This window comes from Protobothrops mucrosquamatus, unplaced genomic scaffold, assembly GCF_001527695.2.
Source record: "Protobothrops mucrosquamatus isolate PMUCROS unplaced genomic scaffold, P.Mucros_1.0 scaffold272, whole genome shotgun sequence".
Taxonomy (NCBI): Eukaryota; Metazoa; Chordata; class Lepidosauria; order Squamata; family Viperidae; genus Protobothrops; species Protobothrops mucrosquamatus.
The window spans coordinates 316,225-336,602 of record NW_015386617.1 but is presented as its reverse complement, the minus strand read 5'-3'; the positions used below and the strand labels follow the sequence as shown (position 1 = coordinate 336,602).

The 20,378-nt window shown below is 37.9% G+C and overlaps 1 protein-coding gene across 1 annotated transcript in view; it reads left to right on the top strand.

The window, feature by feature from the left end:
* The window catches only part of RASGRF2 (Ras protein specific guanine nucleotide releasing factor 2), a 76,100-nt gene that overhangs the window by 22,743 nt on the left and 32,979 nt on the right, over nucleotides 1-20,378 (top strand). Inside the window, exons 10-15 of the mRNA XM_029283904.1 lie at nucleotides 988-1,148; nucleotides 2,991-3,057; nucleotides 3,985-4,121; nucleotides 9,845-9,927; nucleotides 11,842-12,090; nucleotides 14,250-14,632. Of these exons, the coding sequence (XP_029139737.1) occupies nucleotides 988-1,148; nucleotides 2,991-3,057; nucleotides 3,985-4,121; nucleotides 9,845-9,927; nucleotides 11,842-12,090; nucleotides 14,250-14,632 (1,080 nt within the window). The remainder of the gene's footprint in view (nucleotides 1-987; nucleotides 1,149-2,990; nucleotides 3,058-3,984; nucleotides 4,122-9,844; nucleotides 9,928-11,841; nucleotides 12,091-14,249; nucleotides 14,633-20,378) is intronic.

Below are 20,378 nucleotides of genomic sequence, written 5' to 3'. Positions count from 1 at the left end.
TAATCCATGAATGGGTATATCTCTAAACCCAAGCAAACCACATTTGAAGACCCTTGACTCAGCATATGAACACAGTGATATAGTGGACATCGTTTTAGATTGGAGAGGCTTGGTTTTAATCTTCAGTTAATCTGAATTTTACATAATGCCTGGAATAAATCTGTGTTTGCACATAACCAAATTACCTTTTTTATAGCATAGTGACAATAAATTGGGATTAATGTTGATTTTTCTTTAACCATCCATCCTCTTTATTTTATTTAAGTTTGTTTCATATTTAAATATAAAATGTATCTGTTTACAAAATAAATATAATAATACAAATTATAAAACACAATTATAAAACCAAAATACAACCATTTCTAGCATGTACCAAAATACCAATAAATTCTGAAAATAGAAAAATGCAGTGTAATACAGAATTAAAGAAAGGACTAGTAAGTCCTATTCTGCTTTTGCTTCTATTGCTGGTTAAACTTGAGACTTACAACCCTTTTAGAAATATATAAAAGAAATATGTATTAATTAGTCACAGTGTGTTAGCACTCTTTTAATATGCTGGTCTCCAAATACATTGGCATTACAACTCCCAGAATACTCAGCCACTATTAGTTGGTTGAAGATGCTTTGAGGAGGGTGTATTATGTTTTTTGTCCTTCCATTGGTTGGTAAATGAGCTTTATATATTATAAGAGAAAACCGTCCTCAGCAAAGGACAAGGTAAGTTTTCTTACTGGACCTTGGGTCTCATGTTATAGTTCTGCATAAGGAATATATTACAATCTTGTGCATTATTACATTTGATAACTTGAATTGATTTCACGATTGCAGCCAAATATTTTATGGAAAGATTTATATGGTCATCTAAATTTGTCATTTAGTTGGCTACAGATCTATGACGCTGAATTTGTTGTAAACCATAAAAAATAAGAATTATTTATGTGTATTATAAGTTTACAGAGTATTATTTGCTTTTCTGCTTACCAGGAACTCTTATTCAAGTCCCATCAGTTGAGAGGGGAAAACTTAGTAAAGTTCGCCTGGGATCATTGTCTTTGAAAAAAGAAGGAGAAAGGCAATGTTTTCTATTTACAAAGCACTTTTTAATTTGTACAAGGAGCTCTGGAGGAAAGTTGCATCTACTTAAGGTACATACTTTTGTAACAAAAATTATGACTAGAATAGTGAATTGTAGAACATATAATAAAATAAAATATATAACTGTTCTGATTAATTGCAGTAAAATAATATAAATCTTTGCAAAAAGAAGACAACACTATTGCCTGCCAAGCAATCAGAGCTTCCAATTATAATTTTAACATGTTTAAGGAAACTTTTTGTATTTATATATGATGGTTTGTTTTATCTGAATAATTCTAAGACCAAACTTCCTTTATTTTAATTGTTTTTAAAATAAATATTATAAAGTGAATGTATGGTTCAGAAAATAATTAAAATGTTTTCTAAAGAATCAGATGGATTATCATGCATTTCCACATCTGTGCCTTCCTAAGCTAAATATCCTCCAGCAGGTAATTTGAAATTACCACCTGGCATTGAAATTCTGCTTCTTCCCTCAATGTTTTTCTCTGACCACCTTTCTCCTTTTAATATGACATTTTGTATTTTCATTATTTGTGATGGAATGTGCATGTGGAGGGGAGGATTGGCAGCACAGAGCTTTCCCAGGAAGGAGGCAGTATATTCCATCAGAGAGAAGCCCACATTAAGAGGCTGCCATACCCTACTTCAGTGGTGGCGAACCTATGGCATGCGTGCCAGAGGTGGCACTCGGAGCCCTCTCTGTAGGCATGCGCGCTATCGCCCCAGCCCTGTGGCTCTCTCTGCACGCAGCCCACACTGGATGCAGCTGCGCGGAACAGTGCAGCCAAGCACATGGCAGCCGGACAGCAAGGTCAAGACTCCGCCCTCACGTCCCATCATGCACAGATGCTGCTGCAGGGTGTGGGCAGAGGGTGTGGCCACCATGGCACTGCAGGGCCATCTGGGCAATCTGCTGCGGGCCGTGGAGGCAGTGAGTGGCCGGGTGGGCAGAGCGGGGAGCAGGCTGGGGGTGGAGTGGGGGCAGGGCAGGGGGTGGAGTGGTTTTGGGGTACTCGGTCTCTAAAAGGTTCGCCATCACTGCCCTAGTTCCTCTCAGGATATATTTATTCAGGTTGCTTTTATACATTGGCAAATTCTGTCCATCGGGTATAAGCAAATAAAGGATTGGATTTTGCTGCATCAGGGCTGGATCTGACATCATTCTGGTTTTGACAAGTTTTTTTCAATTACTTTATAGAACATTTAAATACAATATAGAATTTCTAGTATAGCTTTATATTACAGAATATTTCTGGAATTGCAATATTAATACATTCAGATATGTTGTAATTTCCTATTTAAATATATTGCTTATTTTGTCAAAACATTGCTTCTGCTGTATTGAAATACTGCAGTTTTTTATTAATCTTATCAGTAAAATTATTTTCAGTTGAACTGGGATAACACAGAATTGTTTTAATTGGAAAAAGGAGGTCCATGCATTTCCACATTCTTTGCTGGAAATAATAATGTTCTCTTTACTTAATTTAAGAAACTCTTCTAGTGATTGGAATAATGCATTACACTATGTACAATATAGAATCTAGTCCTCCTGTATGCATGAAGCCAGCTAGGTGATTTTGAGCCATTTCATCTCTCTGAGACCTAAGAAGAAAGCAGTGGCAAACCGTTTCTGAAAACATTGCCAGAAAAAATGCAGGGACTTGTCCAGTCAGTTGTCAGGAGTTGAAACTGACTTGAAAGCTCTCAATCCCTCTCCCCCCCACACACAATGAGGAACCTTGTCCACTTAGAAACATACTGGATGAGGTTTACTCTAGGTTTGCGTTCATGGATTGTAGTTTACATTATATAATTTTTATATACTTTTAAACTGAAGAGCGCTGAAATAGATTTCTGAAAAAAAATGCAATTTATGTCTCTAGGCAGGAGGCGTCCTTTCACTAATAGAATGCACACTGATTGAGGAAACTGATATGAATGATGATGAATGTAAGTTCTGTCAAATTGTTTTATGGAGTTGTAAAATATTCTTTAAAAAATAGCATTAATTTTTTTTTTTGCTTAATGAAATTAGTATAAATAAGAGTGTTTCTAATAAAAATTCTGATTCAAGAAATCGAAGCTGTATGTATATATGTGTTAATTTATTTATCACTATACCAGACTGGAAACTGAGAGGCTCTGAATTCTAGTCCTGCCTTAAGGACAAAGCCAGCCAGGTGACTTTAACCAGTCACTATTTCTCAGTTTTAGGCAGAAGGCAATGGCAATCCAAAATCCCAAAGGAGCTTTTTCAGGAGGCAACTGGACTTTCCTGTTTTTCTTTGAAGACGTTTCACTTCTCATCCAAGAAGCTTCTTCAGATCTGACTGGATGGCAGGGAATGGAAGGATTTATATTCCTTGTAGACAGCTGGTCATTTGTATTTTTTAGAGAGTCGTTAAGGCCACCTGGAGATTTGTCTGTGTCCTCAGGGTCACCTGAGTACTGAGTGTGTGGAGCCTTCCATTCCCCACCAATAAAAATTAGTCAGTTTATACCTCTATTTTGCTTGCTCTGCTATGATGATTAGCACAGAGTAGGCTCTGAATTAGGTGTCTTGTCAATTAAAAGTCAATGCTGTATTGTCATAATAGAGTCAGATATATATATATTTGCCTCAGGTGAATAACTGGAACACATAATATAATTTTTCATTTGCTTAATTATAAATTCTGTGAGCCAAAAATATTTTACATTTGCATGAGTCTGCAGTGTTTAAAAATATCACTCGTCAAAGATACTAAATTTGAAATTTGAATTTTGGCCATATGTATACATCACTATGGAAAATACTTGTCTCTGCACTGTGATCTAATCTAGGCTCTGCATTTCAACCTCTAATTGCCAAATTCTGTTTCTCTTTCAACCATGAAGCGAAAAGTTCTGGGCAAGTATTTGGGCACCTTGACTTCAAAATTGTGGTAGATCCTGCAGGTGCACCTCCATTTACAGTGGTCCTTTTAGCCCCTTCGCGGCAGGAAAAAGCAGCATGGACCAGTGACATTAGTCAGGTAATCAGTTTGGGGAGGGGCAATACTACATAATTCATTCAGCACATTAGTGTTGTCTTGGAGCTCATTATAAAATGTATCAATTATTAACAGAATATAATTGTTTAATTGCTTTGAATGCGGTGTTGGTGAATGAGTGGCAAGTAAAAGTAAAGGTTTCCCCTGTCCAGTCATGTCTGACTCTAGGAGGTGGTGCTCATCTCTGTTTCCTAGCCAAGGGAGTCAGCATTGTCTAAAGACACTTCCATGGTCATGTGGCCAGCATGACTATACCGAGGCACATAGAACACTGTTGCCTTTCCACCAAAGTGATACCTATTTACCTACTTGCATTTGCATGCTTTAGAACTGCTAGGTTGGCAGCATTGGAATGGGAATTCATCCTATCACCTGGGATGCCGACCTTCCAGTCGACAAGCCAACTATCTTACCCACTAGGCCACTGAGCCCCCACTAGGCCACTGCACCCCCATTGTCATAGCAACTAGTGTCTTGCGTTTGGAGTGGAAAATTCTTCATTTAAATCATTATTTATCTGTGAAGCCAGTTAAGTGACTTTGGGTTGCTACTGTTTCCCAGCCTAAGAGTTAAAAAAAATATTTTTTTAAATAAAGAGCAAGTGATAGAAGAGGTACATAACATAAAATAAGACTTTCTTAAGTTTCAGTAGTTGGTTTCTAAATACCATGAAAAAAATAAGCCCCAATTTTCCTATGAACTGTTTTCACACAGAGATCGTTTTCATTTTATTTAATAGCTTAGCTTAGAACTGTGAATCGCTATGCTGACTGACAATTCAGTTGGAAGAGTACCAGGTTGGAAAAAGCTGTCTTTAGTTTTTATGCACAAAGTCATTGCATGCAGATGTCATTAGTTTCCTTTTCCAGAATTCTTTAAAAATCTGTTGTATCTGCACATTTTCACCTGCATGGAACTGTTCCTGCACACAGAAAAAGTTTCCAAAGAAAATTGAATTGAAGATTGAAGAGAATTGAAAGTGGCCAAATCTGGATATTCTGGAATGGCCTTTATTTTTGATCTTATGTTACAACTGTACCAAGTCTATGTTCTTGATTGCATGGATTCATTGTGTTAATTGTAAAATAGTTAAAAATAAATAGGTTTTGGCAATGAAAATAAGAAAATGGGACAGTAGCTTGGAAGGGTTACTATGCAAGATTATACTGCAGTAGATGCTGTATATGTTTATATATTTTAAATAGTATAGAAGATTTTGTACAGAAGTGCCAAGAACTGAGTACAAAAATAGTTCATAGATGGAATACAGATTATACTCACATAACTGCCAATAAATATTTCATGGTGTTGCTACAAAACAATATTTTTTTTCAGTTAAAGTTGCAAAACTTACATTAGTTGCTACAGATCAGCTCAGTTGAGCTGAATTTATCTGATAGTAAAAGAAAAACCAACAAACCAGCATTCATTTTTTTCTCCATGCACTTGTAACTGGATTATAATTGCAGCTAATTGGTATATTATGCAATTAAACTTTTAATTGCAGATTAAATTTATTTGTCATTATTTAATGGGACTTAAATTAAAGGGCAAAGCTCTGAGGCCACATGGTTATATATCCTTGTTTACCTTCTGTGTGCTAAATTTGAAAAAAACAAACTAGAGTTGATTGTTTCCTGCCAACTATTTTATTGTATTTGAAACAATAGCAGAAAAATATTATTTATTTATTTTATAGATTTAAAAATGTCTGACTCCATTTGGTTGTGTGTGTTCTATGTAATAAAAAAGTTAAAACAATAAAATATGTATATCCAGAAAAGCCATGTGAAACAACATAATAGAATCTTACAAAGGCTCTCCCACCACCCTATCCCAGGGCCTAGGACGGGGGTGTCAAACTGCCGGCCCGCAGGCCGGATGCGTCATGCCAGAACCTCGTTCACCCCATTGCAGGCAATGGAAAAAAAGTTGCGATACATCGCGACATGTCACGTGACGTTGCGAGGTTGACACCCTTGGCCTAGGAGAACAGCAAGGTTTTCAGTGCTTTTTGGAACATTATCAGAGTGAGAGCCCAGGGAGCTCTGAGGCAATGCTACTCCAGAAAGGAGGTGTCACATTTTCTAGGCCCCAAAAGGTGACATTGTTTAATTGACAGGTCCCAAAGCGCAGCCACTTTGATGTACTTTACTGGATAAGTAGTCACTGTTGAAAATAGGCAAGCCCTCAAATAACCAGACCCTATGCCATCAAGGACTTTAAAGGTAATAACCAACCATCAGCCTTTCAAGTAGACTAGTGTAGGAAACCAAAGTCATGTATATTTATAATACAAAGTCATGTATATTTATTATAAAGTTACAATAACAGAATCTTGCAAGTATCAATGGCATTCCCCTTCCTTTATAAGAACTAGGGAGGATCTTGTCTGAGATGCTTATTTGGATTACAGTTCTTCCTCAGACTCAGATTTCATTTATCTGATGATTGGTTGCACTCTTTCTTCTTTTCTGCAAGGTTATTCATTTTGCCCATTTCACCGACATCTTGAATTGCACCTGGAAGCCAACTGGCAGTTAGTACAGCTCACAATGACACACTCATTATTACTTGTGCCACCACATTCTGAATCAGTTGCTACTTTCAGTAGTTTTAAAGGGCAGCCTCATTTAGAGCACATTGCAGTAATCCAATCATGAGGTGACCATGGCATGAAGTATGCTGTTTCAGATTTCACACCCATACAGAGTTGCTAGGTGAGAATAGCAATTTGCTCAAGCTTGAGTAGATAACAGCAGACAAGGAGAGAAATGTAAATTAAAACGGAGTCTCTAGGAAAGAAAGTTTGTATGAGTAGTTTCACTTTCAACAGGAACATACAGAAAAGAAATCAAAATCCAGTAGGGTCAGAGAGTTAAGTTACATTTGTCAGCTAGTCCAAAGGCCAGAGTTTCAGGGGTTTTACACAGGCAGGATTCACAGGAACGACATGTCAGAGCAGGAGTTCAGATGGTTATTTCCAACATAGAAACATGGGTCTTGGCTTAAATCAGGCTTCAGACAGCTATCTTTAATTAGACTAGTTAGTTCTTTGCTTGGCAAAGAGTCTGAGTAAATGCCTTTGCTATTGTCTGCAGTCTTCTCACTGAGTCCAAGGGCTTGGAGGCCATACTTCATCATTACTTCATCATCTGACTTCTCCAGCTGTTCTGATGGTGCTGTTCTTGATCAATCTCAAGTGATCAATCTCAAATGATTCATGACTTGATGTCTCCTGAGATTAACAGTCCACTGATTCAGCTGGAGCAGCTTCTTCAGAGTCAGTGTCTGAGTCCTGGCCCACGTCACTTGACCTGGTTATGATTGAACTCCATCCAGGCCTGTGTAGCCTCCAGAGACTGGGAAAGTACGCCACCAGCAACACTTGGATGGCCTAGATGTACAATAGGTATCATCTGCATATTGATAACACAGAATATATGACCAAGTGAGGCTGACCTCACCTGTGGTGGCCAGCTCAGATTCAAAGAAGTCTGATGTGGGAAAAAAAACTGCTCAGGATACCCCAGAGGAATACAAGCCTCCAGGTGGGGGGAGACTGTTACAATTAGGCAAGGTGGGGGGAGACTGTTACAATTAGGCACCTGAAGCTGACTTGTACAAAGAATATTCAAGTTTTTGGAGGCAGCAGAAAATAAGCAGAAGATCCAAAGTGTGATTAGTTGCTAGAGAGATCATGAACTCCTGAGCTATTCTTGATTCAATGTCATCTGGTAGCAAATTTAAGTCCCCAAGAGCCAACAATCTTGGGGTCTCTATGATCAGCCTGGAATCTAGTTAAGACAAAGATGATATTGTGAAGCAGGAAAGCCAGTACAACAACAACAATCCCAATTGTCCCCTAAACCTGAACCTCAACCAGAAGGACTCAGATCCAGTTATCTGTATCACAGAACCTCTGAGAGTTCTCATTGGCTCATGGTTAAGTCTTCTCATCCTCTCAATTCAACATTCTTTCATCACTCCCTTCATGTTTCACTCCCAAAAAGCAACCCAAAGTTCCATGTCACTCTCACAACCTGTCCATACAAAGCATTCAAAGCTGGTTCCAGAGATGGAGAAACTCAGTTCTGATGGGGACTCAGTTAAAGCTGAGCTTTGCCCAGCCACCAACCAAGTTAAATTCAAAAGAGTATCACCAGACACCAACCTCTGTGTGTTGAGCTAACTGACGAACAACACAATGCCATGCTGCATGCTTCTTCTCCAGCGACATTTCTCTGGCAATCCAACATCCCATCAATCCAAGCTTCCCAGAAGACTCCCTCCCACTCCTTCATTGATTCTCCAGCCCAACCTGGGCCTCTGCTGGCAGCTGTCATGCCTTGTTGCACTACTGTTAGATTTTGGGTTTGATGCCTTAATGAATACTCTTTCAAATGGTTCTGTATAGACTCCAATGGATTCATAACATTGTATCAAGCCAGTCTGTACAATTGCTTCCACAAGCATAGTATGTTTGAATGGATCAGAAAGAGTCTGTTTGCAAGACTCTATTTAAAAAGAGACTGAGCACACTTTCATATTTTAAACACACTTCAAATGTATTAACACATGTATTTCCAACCCACCTGTTGAAAAATATTCAAATATTTAAAGTTAAAAAATAGTGAAATTAACATTTGTAACTAATACATGACTGGCCAATTATGTATGTATGAACAACAGTAACAGCTCAATTGTTGTGGCCAGGCCTATTTCCTGACTCTCTATGACTTGACACATCCTGGATGATTATTAAGATGGAGGAAGCTGGGCCAGGCTCAAGTCTAGTGGGCTCATTTTTGGCTGGTATTTGAATTTGATCTTAATCCACCCTAGAAATAAAGTCCTGAAAGATTAATATTGAAATAAAGTTGCATTAGCTTGGTTCAGTACCTCACATGATTTTCTCACACTCTGAAGCAGTTCCACTAGTTGCCTTCATATTCTTATCTGGAAATTATATTGCCTCAGAGCAGTAAATGGAACTAGTGGTGGATAAAGTCCAGAAACTGTGAGAGATAGTAGAGTGAACTGATTAATTCCCCAATCTGTTTTGAGCCTGCCCAATTGCTAACAGCTCCTGGAAAGATCTGTAGCAGCAGACTGTCACTTTTTGAAACTTAATCTTATGACTATGGAAGATTGCTATTTCAGAGGTCTCAAGGCATCAATTGTTTCCAGTAATCAGGAGCTGCTGTTTTCAGTGCCTTTGGATTGAATGACCTGATGCAAAAGGAATTTAAAACTGGTGGTTTTGCAATGTTTCCATGAGTGATACATTTTGAGATGGGAAATATATTTAAAATAAACCAAATATTCATTCATTCATTTGCTTATTTACTGCAATGATATTCTAGGCTTTTATCCAGGTAGACCAAGAGATAAAGCTCACTTCAAAGCCACCCAATGAACTTCCGGGGTTGAAGATAGATGTGAATCTTGGTTTTCCTTATTCTGCTCCAACATTTTATTTTCTGCAGCACACTGACTCATTTGCAACTTCAGAGACTTTGAATAATAAAAAGTTTAGTTTTAATTCTGAAAATGTTAAAAATGTGGCAGTTCAATCCCTTCTATCTTTCCTACTAACTAAATATTTTTTCCAGATAAAATTTTATTTTCTGTAATTGTAGGATCTGAGATATATAGTATTGAGCAAAAATGAATCTATTATTTTTTTTTATTAACTTGTGTAGTGTGTTGACAACATACGGTGCAATGGTTTAATGACAATAGTATTTGAAGAAAATTCCAAAGTCACTGTGCCACATATGATCAAGTAAGTGTAATTGTATTCTAATGTTACATATGGTTGTCCAGTTTTGTTTAAATTCAAATACAGATTAAATAAAAATTAGCAGTTTTATTTAATTGTATTGTTAATTCTGCATTTCATTGGAAAGTGTTACATTGTATTGTCTGTCAATTATTCTATCTATCTATCTATCTATCTATCTATCTATCTATCTATCTATCTATCTATCTATCTATCTATCTATCTATCTATCTATCTATCTATCTATCTATCATTATCTATCTCAGGAGTGTCAAACTGCTAGCCTGCAGGCCGGATGTGTCACATGGAAGCTGCACCCACCCCAAGGCAAGGGGGGGAAGTCACGATATGTCGTGACACGTATGTGACGCGGCGAGTTTGACAACCCTGATCTATCTTTTAAAGTGATTTTTCTGGGGCCAAGATTTACAATTTACTGGTCACTGGGATGCTAAAATTTCACGTACATCTCATAAATAACCCTGCAATATCGCTACTATTTTAGATGTGACCAATAATAGAATGTTCATGTATTAGCTCTCATTCCAGGATTTTGGCTTTCAATTTGATTTACTTTTGTTTTTATTTGGCCAGTTGGATATATTTGCAGAAAGCAGTGCGTTACAAACCAGTAGTTTTTGGAAGTAAAAATGATGTTAAAGGCTAGGATTTTTTTCTTTGTATATTTTTTCAAAGGACTTCAAATAAAGAATTTAAAGTCAACAAGGCTAGAAGGCTTCAGGCAAAACAAGAGATAAATAGGCATTTGACAAAGTAGACCACAACCTACTTCTTGGTAAGCTAGAAAAATGTGGACTAGACAACATCACCACCAGTTGGATTTGTAGTTGGTTGACAAACCACACTCAACTAGTAGTCCTTAATGGTACTACATCTACATAGAGAGAAGTAAGCAGTGGGGTACCACAAGCCTCCGTCTTAGGTCCAGTACTCTTCAGTATCTTCATAAATGACCTAGATGAGGGAATAGAAGGGGAACTCATCAAATTTGCAGATGACACTAAACTCGTAGAAATAGCCAACACACCAGAAGACAAGATCAGGATCCAAAAAGATCTCGACAAACTTGAATAAAGGGCCCTATCCAACAAAATAAAATTTAATGTGGAGAAGAGCAAAGTTTTACATTTAGGCAGGAAAAACCAAAGGTATAAGTACAGATTGGGCGAGACCTGGCTCAAAAAGAGTAACTGTGAGAGAGACCTGCAACCAATTTTTGTCACCATACTACGAAAAAGATGTTGAGACCTTGGAAAAAGTTCAGAGAAGAGCAACTAAGATGATCCAAGGCCTAGAGACTAAAACATATGAAGAACGGCTGCAGGACTTGCGTTTGGCTAGTCTAAAGAAAAGAAGAAATAAGGGTGACATGATAGCAGTATTCCAATATTTGAGAGTCTGCCACAAAGAACGGGGTCAAATTATTCTTCAAAGCAGCAGAGGGCAGAAGAAGAAACAATTGTTGGAAACTAATCAAAGAGAGAAGCACCTGGAATTAAGGAGAAACTTCCTAACAGTGAGGACAATTAACCAGTGGAACAGCTTGCCTTCAGAAATCAAGGGCCTCAAGGTTTATAAGAAGAGACTAGACAGTCACTTATCTGAAATGGTATAGGTTCTCCTACTTGAGCACGGTGCTGGACTAGAAGACCTTCAAGGTCCCTTCCAGCTCTATTCTATTCTATATTGGTGCTCATGTCTTCATATTGAAATTTGGCCCACAGAGAATCCATGAGACTATTCCATTGGCCAGAAATATGATTTTGATTGTATAATTAGTGTCTGCTTAAGATAATAAGCAGAATTTGTTCCTTTGTATCAAAGACAATCTGCAATAAAATGATACTTGACTTTCAATGCAATAATTCTTAATGTTTTTCAAATAATGTTATGTAGGTCTGATGCCCGTCTTCATAATGATGACATTGACATCTGCTTCAGCAAAACTCTGAACTCCTGCAAAGTACCACAGATTCGTTATGCAAGTGTTGAACGCCTTTTGGAAAGACTAACAGACTTGAGATTTCTCAGTATTGATTTTCTTAATACTTTCCTACATACTTACCGCATATTTACTAATGCAACAGTTGTACTGGAAAAACTGTCTGATATTTACAAACGGCCTTTCACCTCAATCCCTGTCAGGTGAGTTGTTTCCTACTTTTACAAACCTTTATTATTTTTATGGAAACTTTGGTAATAATAGTCATCCTGTAAAGTGCATTATATATTAATGGTTTGATAGAACAAAGGATTGTTTGTTTAATCAAAGGATTAAAAGATTCCTTAATCCCTCAATAGCAGGTGATTGAATTACTGTGGAGAATTTTCTTGCAAAAGAAATTTCAGAATGTGCATATTAGCTTCTTCAATGCATGTTAATTTAAATCTCTAATTCAGTTGTCAGTTTCCAAGTGGACAGGCTGTTCCTTTATTTATCTCAGATTTTGAAGGTTATACCCTACATTTTCAAATGCACTCAACACACACTGAATCAGCTTTGATCAACCAGAAACCATTATATTTGATTGGACACACAGTCCTATTTGGACAACCACTCCTGGGGAAGTTATGTGGTATCTTTAACTCAATAGTGAGTTCTCCAGAATATAAAGATGACTATTGAACACATAGATATAATAAAGTGAATTTGGCCTCACCTAAAATAAACAATGTTCTGTCCAAATGGAAAATGGTGGGGAAACAATAAGCCATAATAGTAGTGCATACAGCAACAGCTATAAGGAAAGGTAAAGAGCAGAGTAGGAAAGTATGAACTGGATTTGGTATGCCATGCTTGATTCAAGGGTAGTGATCAAAGGAAAGGAAGGCATTAGAAAGACTGGTAAATAGGCTGACATAAAAATAATGCAGAGAGTGGAAAAGTATACCAATCTTGTCTAACTCACTTCACAAGACCCCTCCCAAATTTATCTTAGCCTAACCTATCAATTTAGCCATAATTCCTGAGCCATAATGAGCTTGTTCCATATGCAGAAAGAAGCATGCACAGCACTATATGTGAACTGCTACCTATATATTGAGACAGAAAGAGATTCTGTCTTGGATTTTATTTTGTAGAAAATTGCATCCACAAATACTATAGTCATCGACTTTGGAGCTCCAAATTTCCTTTCCTAATTAAGCAAGTTGTTAAGTGAGGTTTTTTTTGCCATAGTTATTAAGTTGTTGGAAACCAGCTGGGAAAGTTACAAATGGGGGGATCACATGGCCCCGGGACACAGCAATTGCCATAAATACATACCAGTTATTAAGTAACTGAATTTTGATCATGTGACCATGGGGATGCTGGAAGGGTCATAAGTGTGAAAACTTGTTATAAGTCACTTTTTTCAGTGCTGTTGTAACTTCAAACAGTTACTAAACAAAAGGTTGTACATTGAAGACTATCTGTAGTTTTGGAAATTTTCTACGTGTTATTCAGAACTTTTATGATGCAGTATTTTTTTTAAAAGAAAAGCCAGGTAGTAGATAGTTTGGATGTTCTGTTCTCACATTCTCCAGATAGGCATCTTGGACTAGGTCTCTGGCAAAGAATGGCCCTGCCTATAAATAAAGATCTATACAAACTTAAACAATAGGCCCTATCCAACAAAATGAGTTTCAATGTAAAGAAAAGCAACGTTTTACATTTAGGCAGGAAAAATCAAAGGTAAAAGTACAGATTGGGCGAGACCTGGCTTAAAAACAGTAACTGTGAGAGGGACCTTGGAGTCCTAGTGGACGATCACTTGATTATGAGCCAGCAGTGTGCAGCAACAACCAAAAAAGCTAATACAATCCTGGATTGTATAAACAGAGGCATAGAATCAAGATCATGCGAGGTATTAGTACCGCTTTATAAAAACTTAGTAAGACCACACCTGGAATACTGCAGCCAGTTTTGGTCACCATATCACGAAAAAGATGTTGAGAGTTTGGAAAAAATTCAGAAAAGAACTACTAAGATGATCCAAGGCTTGGAGACTAAAACATACAAAGAATGGCTGCGGGACGTAGGTTTGGCTAGTATAAAGAAAAGAAGAAGTAGGGGAGTTATTGCTGATCTGAATACTTGACAAGCACCAACTAGATCCTAACTAGATAGGTTGATCTTCCTAATACATAGGGATTTCTTACCTAATAAAATCACAGATTATAGAAGTTAGTTTTGTATCTTGGTTGTTTCATTTTCTAGGATTTTTCAAATTGTATGTTGGTTATATGTATTTTCTTCTAAAGTATTTTTAAAGGCAGTTCTGATATGGTATAATTACTTCTGCATTTTTTTATTTGTTTTCTAGGTCTTTGGAACTGTTTTTTGCTACTAATCAAAACAATAGAGAACATATGGCTGATGCAAAGTCGCCACACCTCTGCCGCAAGTTTTCTTCCCCTCCACCTTTATCTCTCTCTAGGACATCTTCACCTGTTAGAACAAGAAAATTATCATTAAATTCTCCACTAAATTCAAGAATAGGAGCATTAGATCTATCTGCTTCTTCTGTTAGCAGTCCTACCTCAACATACAGCCCTGGAACATCATCACCACCCATGTCAACTAAAGTGCCACTGGATCTAAGCAAAAGCCCTTCATCTCCAGAGCAAAGCCCTGGTTTCTCAGAAGACAATTCCGAAAATCCACGCAATGAGCTTTGCAATAAGCTACGAAGAAGTATTCGAAGAGGTATTTGTCTGTCTGTCTGTCTGTCTGTCTGTCTGTCTGTCTGTCTGTCTATCATTTATCTGTTTCATTATATTATATAACAACTTTATAATGTAGTCTTCTTCAGTGTGATTTCCTCCAAGTGTGGGGATTAGAAATCTTACAATATCCAGATATCCAGGCAGCAGCTAATGCTTATGCTCTCTGAAAGTTTGGGAGTCTCTAGAAACTAAGTTAGGGAAGGTGCTGTATATATTGCAGTTAATGAGTGCTTACTATGATTAATGTAGCAACTGGATTACTGTAGAATAGTGAAAGTGGCTTTGCTGACATTTTGTATGAATACTACCCACCAGATTTCTGACACCACTATTTCACTTAAATTTATCTGTGAAAAGAAATAGAAAGCAATATTAGAAAAATAAGCTTTTCTCCTTTCACCAATGCAAGGATCTACAGTTAGGCTAGAAAAAGAGTTGTTGAGGGTGCAAGTTCGTTCTCCAAGCTTGTGGGTTGCCCTCTGAACATTTAGTTACCAGGTTATGTAACATCTTCAGCATAGTTTAGGGGATGTCAGTGTTCTGTTTGAAAGGGCTTGGTTGAGAGGTTGGTTGAGGGTTGGTGCTGTCTCTGGCTGGGTGGTTGATTTGGATCCTGAGAGGTACATAGGCTGGTTGTAGATCAATGTGTCTGTTGATGGAATTGCTTGTGGAGACAGCATCGACCCTCAACCAACCCACGCAAGCCCCCCCCCACCTCCAGCAGTTCACTTCCCAATGTCCCTGACCTGAGGTAACCTCCCCATTACAAGACCCATCACAAGACTCACTGATGACTCACATCTGCCCCATCACAAGACCCACCACAGACCTTCACTTGACACACCCACACTTGAAGTCCTTTTAAACAGAACACTGACATTGACATCCCCTAACCTCTCATCAGCCTTGTGTATATTACTGATTCTCTTGTTCTTTCAATATAAACAATCAAATCAATCATGCTTTTAGTTTTGTATTAATTTTTTAAAAGTATATAAATATGAATACATAATGTATTTGAAACTGGTTTTTTTTTCTAAGCAGACCCCCAGTTACCATACTGATTCAGCCATGTGACTTTTTCTGTTATTTTTTTGTCTCATTTCCCATTTATGTATTCATATCACCTAATAGAATTTTCTTCCCTTGGATCATTCATTGGGAATATTGCACAATTTCCCCCCCAACTTTTCACTAGTTCTTCTATTATGAATGTGTATGAGTATGACAGACGAGCAGGGCCTTGCCTGCCAAAGGGAACTTACTGGGCCTAGTTGGGAAGGAGGCAGCGGGATCGAGCTGCCCTTTGCACAAAGCAGGAGAAGCATGATGGCCTCACCTAACAATGGTGTGGTTCTCACCTAATGACCACAACTGGGATTACTGCAATTGCCATTGCTAAAAAGCATAATCACATGATGTTTCAACTAACAACTATTTTGCTTGACAATGGAAATTCTGATCCAATTAGGGTTGTTATATGATTGCTACCTATAAATAATGTTCCTGAGATTATTTTCAGCAAAAGTTAGTATATCATATGGCACATAGTATATATATATATATATTACCTTTTTCTTATAGATTCTAGTTAATAATATCCAGACTACAGACTGCATTTTTCAACTGTATTACATTAGATGCAGAATAACTGTACTAACCTACCTTGTGAAAAATATAGTTCAGTACTTGGATAAAAATATTTTCCAGTTTTCTGAATTCCCAAACTCCCATGTATCACGTTACAATAATTTAGAGCAGTGGTTCTCAACCTGTGGGTCGGGACCCCATTTGGGGTCGATCAACCATTTCATGGAGGTCGCCAAGCAAGGCTGTCCGCCATTTTTTTGTCCGCCATTTTTTTTGTCCGCCATTTTTCCCCCTTTTCTGGCGGGTGCCTTACCTCCCTTGGGCTGGGCCAGCTGGTGGTCGGCCTGCTCCGTCTCTGCCGCTTGCCAGCTACGCCTCGGCCGGCGCAGGGGGCGGAACCACACATGCGCGGCGCTCCCGGGCAGGGAAAGCCCTCGACTTATGACCGGTTGGGTAGTCCTCGACTTACGACCGGTTTAGTCCTCGACTTACGACCGGTTTAGTCCTCGACTTACGATCGGTTTAGTCCTCGACTTACGACCGGTTGTGGTCGCAGCATTAAAAAGGTTGAGAACCACTGATTTAGAGAATAGGCTTCGCTTTAATATCTTGTCTCTGTTCTTATATTTAAAAACATTCTATAGTTAAGGAGTCACTGGCAAATTGTGGACATAATTAGAGATTTTCTGTTACTATTTTTAAAAAAATATATTCCTTTTTATGAAAAAAAGCTAATCCCATTTATCAGGAAAGGGAAAACAAGAGCTATTTTAGTTGTATAGTCATAATGGAAAATTTCAAAATGTGAAATTGTCCATGGTCAGAGTAAATGGTATTGCAAACAGAATTTAACCCCAATAAACAGAATAGCCTGAAATGGATAAATGTTCATTACTTCTGTGCAAAGAATATGTGTTAAATGCACATGTCTCTGGACTGGGGGGGGCTTAGATTAATTCATGCCTTATTCACCTCTCATCTACTGCAGATGATCCAAAAGACACTAGTATAGACTATATTTGGTGTCTCCCATTGCATTCATGAAATACAAAGCTTGCTTCTGCTTCATGGGCTGCACTGGCTCCCAATGGGCTTCTAAGTATGATGCAGGCTGCTAGTTGCTGCTTATAATGCCCTATATAACATAGGACTAGGTAACTCGCAGGACCTCCTGTTTCCAATGTTTTTGTTTGTCCCACCAGATCTGGTAGGGGGAACATGCTCCAGGTCCCTTCTGTCCAGCAATGTCATCTTGCTGGACAAGGAGTCATGCATTCTTTTGCAATGCCTGATCAGTTGAACAGCATCTCTTTAGATATTTGGACAGTCCCCATCATTTTAACTTTTTGTAAGTGACTTAAAATACAACTGTTCCTACAGGCATTTGGACTGGGACATTAACAAGCTCTGTTAATTGATTGTTAACCAGTTTATTGTTGAATTGGTAACTTGAAATGCTTTTCTGGATTTTGGACTGTGATTAGGTAAATCATTGATTTTAGTTTGGTTTTAAACTTTCTGTGTATTATCCAGAGTCATTTAGATGGGTGCCATATAAATGGTTTAAACAGGGGTAGTCAACCTTGGCTCTTTTATGACTCATGGACTTCAACTCCCAGAATTCCTGAGCCAGCTAAGCCAAGAGCCAAGGTTGACTACCCCTGGTTTAAACCAATCAATCTTGGTTACTAAGGTACACTCTTTCAATATCTTTCTGCTATATATTTTCATAACACAAAAATATGGAGTTAATAATATTTATTGTGAGAGTACAATAAAAACACCGATAAAATACAGAAAATACATAAATAATTGTATTCAATAGTCTGTTTCGTAGAGGTTTTGTACAGTTATGAAGCTCACAAAGTTCTTTAATAAATCTCATTTTTTAAAAAAGAAGCAAAAAAAGCTGTTATGCCATTTGTCAATGTTGCTCTGTGGCAGCAGTATATACATTAGAAGAAAAGAAGAGAAGAGAAGAGGAGAGAATACTTTATTTGGCCAAGTGTGATTAGACACACAAGGAATTTATCTCCAGTGCAGAAGCTCTCGGTGTACATGCAAAGCAACAGAATCATTATCATCATCATCGTCCTCCTCCTCATTATCATCCCAATAAGAGGGAGGAGTAAAGAAAATAATAGGAAGGATACACGATAATACTACAGCCATACTACATGGGTAAATATATATAGACATTAGACAGCACTGTGAGAATTAGGTATTCAGCAGATGAAGGGCATGAGGGAAAAAACCTATACCTGTGTCTAATAGTTTTGGCATGCAGTGACCTGTAGTGGCATTCCAAGGGGTGGAATTGAAACAGTTTATGTCCAGGATTTGAGGGGTCTGTAGATACCTTCTCAGCTCTCCTTCTGACCTACGCAATATACAAGTCCTCAGTAGAAGGTAGGCTGATTGCAATTGTTTTTTTTGCAGTCTTAACTATCCATTGGAGTTTGTTCCTCTCCTGTTTGATTGCTATACCAAACCAGACATTCATAGAAGTACAAATGACAGACTCAATAATTCCTCTGTAAAACTGTATCAACAGCTCCTGGGGCAGTCTGAACTTCCTGAGTTGATGCAGAGAGAACATTCTTTGTTGTGCCTTTTTAATAATGGTTGTAATATTAAGTGGGAGATTATAGAACCCAAAAATTTGAAGGACTCTACTGCTGATACTGTACTGTTGAATATAAGATGAAATGGTAGAATAGAATTGCTCCTCCTAAATTCCACTCTCATCTCTACATTTTTAAGTTTGTTCAGCTCCAGATTGTTCTGGCTGCACCCAGGCCCAGTTCTTCGACCTCCTGTTTGTATGCAGACTCATCACCCTCTTGAAGATGTTGTATCATCATCAATCTTCAGTACTTTAACAGAGGGTTCCCTTGAGTTGCAGTCATTGGTATAGAAAGAGAAGACCAACTGAAAGAGCACACAGCCCTGAGGGCACCTGTACTAATTGTCTGGGTACTAGATGTAATTTTCTCTAGTTTCACCTAATGCTTCCTATCTGTCAAAAAGCTGATGATCCACCTACAACTATGAACAGGCACAGTGAGCTGAATCAGTTTAGAGTGAAGTTCTGGAATGATGGTACTGAATGCCAAGCTAAAGTATACAACAAGGACCCATGCATGGATCCCCAGGGATTCAAGATGTTGCAAGATGTAGTGCCGTGTCATATTGACAGCATCATCTGCTGACCTATTTGCTCAGTAGGCAAACTGTAAGGGGTCTAGCAGGAGATCTGTGATGATTTTTAAATGGGCCAACACTAATCTCTCAAAGGTCTTCATAACTACAGATGTCAGACCAACCGGCTTGTAGTCATTTAGCTCCTGAAGGAGGATCTCTTAAGAATCAGGATGATGGTAGAGCGCTTGAAGCAAGAAGGGACATATGTAACACATCTCCAGTGATTTATTAAAAAATAAATATCAGTAATATTTAAAAAGTATAAGGTTAACCATATCAATGATTGACATAAAAGAGTTATTCAAAATAAACTAATTGATACAGATATTAATTTGCAATTTTTAGCTTTTAATATGAGATACCTGGATTTTCTGACAGCCTAAAGAATTGTTCAGGAGTATTTACTGAAGAAGTGCCTAATCTTGTGAGAAAGCTAATAATGAATGGGAGAATCACAGGGTTAAGGGAGACATGTAAAACATCATGTCTAACTCCTTGCTCTCTGCAGAAAGTCAAATGCGTAAGATACCCAGGATAGATGGCCCTCTAGCTATTTTTGAATCCAGCCAATGAATGGAAGTCCACTATTTCTTTGAGTAACTGGCCCCATTGTTGAGCTATCAGTGTTAGGAAATTGTTTTTACCTTACAAAAGATATAATGTTCTACTATAAAAGTAATTATCAGTGCCAAATAAAGTGTTAAATCTAGAAGTCAAATCTGTTCTTCATTATCAAGTGCTTTCCCAAGCAACAAGTGGAGCACAGTAAACTCACATCTGGAAACAATTCATGGTCATGATTTTATTATTCTGAATTTTAGTCTTCTGGATCAAGAAATTGGAATTTTGGTTCAGAACCATAATTATTTTTAGGGAGCATCCTTTGAGGTTCCCTAAATAGTACAGCAGAGTCTAATAACAGTGTGAAAGAT